The sequence below is a fragment of the Monopterus albus genome, unplaced genomic scaffold (genome assembly GCF_001952655.1).
Source record: "Monopterus albus unplaced genomic scaffold, M_albus_1.0 scaffold130.1, whole genome shotgun sequence".
In the NCBI taxonomy this organism is placed as follows: domain Eukaryota; kingdom Metazoa; phylum Chordata; class Actinopteri; order Synbranchiformes; family Synbranchidae; genus Monopterus; species Monopterus albus.
The window spans coordinates 1-6,728 of NW_018128010.1; the positions used below are offsets into that span (position 1 = coordinate 1).

The 6,728-nt window shown below is 41.8% G+C and overlaps 1 protein-coding gene across 1 annotated transcript; it reads right to left on the reverse strand.

The window, feature by feature from the left end:
• Positions 1-6: 6 nt before the first annotated feature.
• On the reverse strand, positions 7-1,592 carry LOC109967527 (high affinity cationic amino acid transporter 1-like; the record flags this gene model as incomplete). Its single annotated transcript, XM_020613166.1, has 5 exons — positions 1,027-1,592; positions 800-958; positions 531-702; positions 302-435; positions 7-221 (listed from the first exon to the last, which is right to left on the reverse strand). Coding segments are annotated over exons 1-5 (1,050 nt in total), but the record flags the coding sequence as incomplete, so codon positions are not given.
• Between the last annotated feature and the right edge of the window lie 5,136 nt (positions 1,593-6,728).

Consider the following 6,728-nt stretch of genomic DNA (forward strand, 5'->3'; position numbering starts at 1 on the left):
TGTTGACAAGGCACATAAAGAGCCAATGGCGACTGCATAAGTGGCTCCCTCCCATCCAATATACTTAAACGCCACTGGCAGAGGGCTGTTTTTGTCCAGCAAGTAGTAAGGCATCATCATAGTGAGGGCCGCCGACACGCCGAAGTACGCCACAAAACAGATGAGGAGCGAGGCCACAATCCCGATAGGAATGGCCCTCTGAGGATTCTTCACTTCTTCTCCTGGGGAGGAAATATAACTGGTGATGTCAGACGACAGGGCTCGTGTATGTTGATTAACAGTTTAATTTATTTCCTCTCACCTGTAGTGGCAATGCAGTCAAACCCTATAAAGGCATAAAAACAGGTGGCAGCACCTGAGAGGACCCCAGAAAAGCCAAAAGGAGTGAAGCCACCTTCACCAAGACTTTCTCTTGATGGTAACGAATCAGACATGCTGGAAGTAGAACAGAAGAAAAATAAATGTCCTCATTTAAGTCTGGTGTATCATTAGGCACAACATTGTGGAAACAAGCTCTTCATCACACCCACTTAAAGCTAGGGCTGCAGGTGGCATTGAGGATTTCTTCAGGGTTTACGTTCCAGTTTTTCAGGTTTCCTTTTACGAAGCCAGATATGATCACAAACAGTAGCACCAGTACATTGACGCAGGTGAATATTTTATTTACCAAAGCCGACTCCTTCACTCCAAAAGCAAGCAGTCCTGCAAGAAGTTTAAACAAGGCAACATTAAAGATGACATCCTACGGTGAAAAACACAAAAACAAAAAGCTTGAGATGTAAATCAACGTCTTCCTGACCCGTCAGTGTTATTATGACGAAGACAGCAAATATGTCTGGATATTCTGCCAGGACCCCGGGGGCGTTCATCGTCATGTATCGCCTGCAGAATCCCTCGATGTGCCTTCCAATCAGGTCATCAAATGTTGCACTCCATGCTCTAGCCACGCTTGAAATTCCTGTGTGGAGAAAAGCATTTATGTAAACTGAACAACAACTGGTGTTGCAGTTATTTAAAGTGTCTTACCCATGACATAAGAAAGGATGTGGGTCCAGCCTGTGATAAAGGCCCACAGCTCTCCGACCGTCACATAACTGTAGAGGTAAGCGGAGCCAGCTCTGGGGACACGAGCTCCGAACTCAGCGTAGCACAGGCCAGCCAGGACAGAAGCCAGGGCAGCGATGAGGAAGGAGAGAACGATGGCAGGGCCAGAGCTGTCTCGAGCTACGGCACCAGCAAGCACGTAGACACCAGCGCCCAGAGTACGGCCAACACCCAGGGCCACCACGTCAAACGTGTTGAGGCATCGAGGCAAGCGGGACTCCTCTGCATTACAGCCCACGACCTTCACCCGCAGGAGCTGCTTCCCGATGCCTTTTAATGTGGCCAGAGTCATCCTGGCTGGCACACTGCTCTGCAGTAGGCAAGTTACCTGCTGACATAACAGCACAGATCACTGAGATTACAATGCTTTAGTAAACAAAAGGAAAAAACAAAAAAAAAAACAAAGTGTTCCAGTCTTGTACGATACAGCTGTGTTCCAACTCTGACTACACATTCTAAGAAATAATAGCTTGGTTGATCATCAATAAATTAATGATTACCAAGTGCCAACTGACATTTCAAAGCCAATGCTTCCTCTTCACTGGTATTCACAGCGTAGACTCATCCACTTGAATGAGCATTTGGGTGGAGTATTATAGCACAAATGAAAGCGAGAACATTATTACCGGTGTATTTCGCATCATAATTGGGACTGACCCAGTACAATACACAACATCACCTGCAGTGTACTTGATCTGGTGTTGTTGAAATTCACACCCGTTGTCCTTGGACAACAACATAAGCCACAGATTACACAACAAGCTGTTTAAAAGTCTGACATACAGGGGCACTGTCTTTCTTCATAGCAACAGCAGCTTCTGCAAACATGACAGTACACAAATGTTAAAAGTGTGGGTACAACGGCCACATACATTGATCTCAGGAGAAAATATTAAGGACAGAGGTGATGATCTGCACATTGTGAAAATAGTCCCATCATTTTTTGCTCTTTAATTAAAAAAACAAACAAAAAAAACCAACCTGTGCATTGAAACAAAGATTTTAGTTTGATATATTTTGCAATAGTTTAAAAGTTTACCTACATGTGCAAGTGCAGTCCACTCTGATTCTGCTGGCTTTCATACCTTTTTAAACATACCTCTGACCAGGTTGTTTTTATGGGGAAAAAAGGTTTTTTTGATCAAGTGAAGATCATCAGTTTCAGAGTACATAGTGCTGAATTAGCATACTAATATAAGACAATCAATCTTAATAGTACAATTTATATTAAATACCATAGGTTACATTGTGGTATACTTGTAAATATGGTGCAGGGTCTAATTGTGGCAGTCCAAGATCCAATTTCAAAGCCCCTTCTAAAACGGCACAGCACAGACAGATCTACCTAACAATACACATAAGTACTCACTTTCACAACACTACACAAGACAGGATCTTGTTTCTTCACTGACAAACTGCTTCTTTCAGTTTATAAATCCACAGAAGAACTTTCTCCAGAGTGCAGGTGCCTTCTAATTTACAGGCAGCTTCAGGTGAACAGAGCTGAGAAAACCATTTACAAGTGCTGGATGAACATGTGAGACACACACACACACACACACACACACACCTCTGTGTACAAATCATTCGACTGTCCGGCCCACAAATAGACCAGTGACATTACATGTCCTTAGGACTCAGATGTTCAGAGCAGCTGTGTTTTGTTAGAATATTCATCCTAAGAACACAAGATTCAAGGACTAAATGAGCCGTAGTTGTACAGTGTAGATGACCACTGTGCAAGTTACAATAACCTGGACAGTTATCCTGACATTTCATTAGGCCAAAGGTCTGATTAGACCAATATGTGGAAGCCAAAACAGCCCTGGGGAGCGTCCACAATATGAAACCAGGAAAAAAAACAAAAGACAATCTGTAAACTAATGTGCACACTTCACATCAGTCAGAAACGTCTACAGAAGTAGGACACGGCAAAGTATGTCCTTTCCACGGTATGTCACATCCCAGCCAGTGGTTCTCACCACAGAAACATAGCATATACGTGATGAGATATGCACTGGCTGAGATAAAAATAGGGATGTGGGCAGGAAAGAACCCTGCCCCCTTCTCAGCCAATCACTGAACTCAACATCTGCTCAACACACAAGGATGTGTGGGTGGATTTAGAATAGCAGTCAAGTCATCTGCTTTTCACTGTTTGGCCGCAGGCAAAATACTGTCGCTGCCTGATTTATGTTACCAGTGACATTGTTTATATGCGTGAGAAGATCAGCACAGTCTCAATAACACCTCGATCATAAATAATAAAATAGAAAATAAATCTGAGCAAACTGGCTCAGATATTGGCAGTGTCTTGAGTTTTTTTTAGACACTAGAATATCACAACATTTTCTCATATTCTTTCAAAGTACATTCATATGAAAGATAGTGTTCCACTGTTAAATTAACCTGTAGCTGACATGCACTCAGTCAAGCACTAACACTGGACCTGTGCATCTGTGCTGGCTGAATTCAAATGATGCTGCAAATGTTTCATTCATTACATACGACAGACACCTGCAGAACCACCTGTGTTTGGGGAAACACAGGCTCTAAAGACTGGAGTAGGCATGAATTTGAGAAATGCTGCCAACTACCTTTAATTACTGTTTTCTCTATGTATTTAAAAGAATGAAGACAAACAATTCAGAAACCACTGAGTTTTCAATTGGCCCGGTATTTAGCAGTGCTACAAAAAGTCCACCTGCCTTTGGTGGTTCGATCCCCAGCTACACCGCAAAGTGCCATGTGAGGGCAATCGTGAAACAAGCCAAACAAACTTTCCTTTCCAAAGGTTTAGGTCAGAGACACCTGTAGGGCTGGGCTGACCCTATAAAGCTATGAATGCCAAAATTAAGCAACACTTATAATGGCTTCTACTATTTTATGCACTCACAGAAGTGGGTCGTGCAACACCCACATTAATGACCCAATTAGAACTGAAACAATGCACAAAGATAAATGTTTACAGAGACCTCAGTACTTCAGTTTCTTAGCACTTTAATGCCTGAATGTACTGTAATACTCTGCAAGGATATCTGAGCTTGTACACAGCCATGTCAAACATTTGTAACTGTGCATCACTACATGCACCATCTTGCATAAATCATCTATACTGCAGTGCCAGGACAGGCTACATTTTAGCACAAAATATGCATTTCAATCCTTATGATAAATGTTATTCAGTAGTTACACTGATCAGCAACAACATTAAAACCACTGGCAGTTGAACAGTGATGATCTCATTACAAGAGATGGGGTATATTAGGCAGCAAGTGAACAGTCAGTTCTTAAAGTTCATGCACTGGAAGCAGGAAAAATGGGCATGAATAAGGATCCAAGTGACTCTGACAAGGGCCAAATTGTGATGGCTGGACGACTGGGTAGGAGCATCTCCCGACCCAGTCGGGAGGTCTTGCAGAGTGTTCTCAGTCTGCAGTGGTCAGATCCTAACAAAAGTGGTTCAAGGAAGGCCAACCAGTGAACCGCAAAGAAGACCAGCCCATTTGGTCCAACATTTGGTCCAATTCCACAGAAAGACCCTGACCCTGAACTTAAACCACTTCAATCAATCTGAAATTTAATATTTACAGTTTGGGAACTTGCTTTTGTCCTTGTAAGGACACAGTCTCCACAATGAGACTATAAAAACAGATTTATGTCTCAACAACATGAGTGATGCCAGACTCCACCCCCAGTACTCCCAGTAATAGTATCATCCATAATGTAGATTGTGAAATGTTGACAACCAAGCTTAAAGCCAGGGGCACTGGAAAAGACAGTCCTCTTTGAACTCAGCTGACATAACCCTGCAGGCTCCATATTTAGTGTACTGTATCTTCATCGATTGTATTTAGAGTAAGTAAATATAAGGATTGTACAAAATATATTGTCTACACATCAACTTTTATGCCCAAACAACACACACGTTTAAGAATCTAAATAGTTAACATACACATGATTTGTCTCAGATACACATCTGTCCAGTGGCTGGCATTTACAGTATTGTTCAAAATAATAGCAGTACAATGTGACTAACCAGAATAATCCAGGTTTTTAGTATATTTTTTATTGCTACATGGCAAACAAGTTACCAGTAGGTGCAGTAGATTCTCAGAAAGCAAACAAGACCCAGCATTCATGATATGCACGCTCTTAAGGCTGTGAAATTGGGCAATTAGTTGAAAGGGGTGTGTTCAAAAAAATAGCAGTGTCTGCCGTTGACTGTACAAACACAAAACTATGTTGTACAAACGTTTTTGTTTCTAGGATTTAGCAATCCTGTGAATCACTAAACTAATATTTAGTTGTATGACCACAGTTTTTTATAACTGCTTCACATCTGTGTGGCATGGAGTCAACCAACTTGTGGCACCTTTCAGCTGTTATTCCACTCCATGATTCTTTAACAACATTCCACAATTCATTTACATTTCTTGGTTTTGCTTCAGAAACAGCATTTTTGATATCACCCCACAAGTTCTCGATTGGATTAAGGTCCGGGGATTGGGCTGGCCACTCCATAACATTAATTTTGTTGGTTTGGAACCAACACTTTGCTCGTTTACTAGTGTGTTTGGGGTCATTGTCTTGTTGAAACAACCATTTCAAGGGCATGTCCTCTTCAGCATAAGGCAACATGACCTCTTCAAGTATTTTGACATATGCAAACTGATCCATGATCCCTGGTATGCGATAAATAGGCCCAACACCATAGTAGGAGAAACATGCCCATATCATGATGCTTGCACCACCATGCTTCACTGTCTTCACTGTGTACTGTGGCTTGAATTCAGAGTTTGGGGGTCGTCTCACAAACTGTCTGTGGCCCTTGGACCCAAAAAGAACAATTTTACTCTCATCAGTCCACAAAATGTTCCTCCATTTCTCTTTAGGCCAGTTGATGTGTTCTTTGGCAAATTGTAACCTCTTCTGCACATGCCTTTTTTTTAACAGAGGGACTTTGCGGGGGATTCTTGAAAATAGATTAGCTTCACACAGACGTCTTCTAACTGTCACAGTACTTACAGGTAACTCCAGACTGTCTTTGATCATCCTGGAGCTGATCATTGGCTGGGCCTTTGCCATTCTGGTTATTCTTCGATCCATTTTGATGGTTGTCTTCCGTTTTCTTCCACGTCTCTCTGGTTTTGCTCTCCATTTTAAGGCATTGGAGATCATTTTAGCTGAACAGCCTATAATTTTTTGCACCTCTTTATAGGTTTTCCCCTCTCCAATCAACTTTTTAATCAAAGTACGCTGTTCTTCTGAACAATGTCTTGAACGACCCATTTTCCTCAGGCTTTCAAATGCATGTTCAACAAGTGCTGGCTTCATCCTTAAATAGGGGCCACCTGATTCACACCTGTTATTTCACAAAATTGATGACCTCACTGATTGAATGCCACACTGCTATTTTTTTAACACACCCCTTTCAACTAATTGCCCAATTGCACAGCCTTAAGAGCGTGCATATCATGAATGCTGGGTCTTGTTTGCTTTCTGAGAATCTACTGCACCTACTGGTAACTTGTTTGCCATGTAGCAATAAAAAATATACTAAAAACCTGGATTATTCTGGTTAGTCACATTGTACTGCTATTATTTTGAACAATACTGTAACT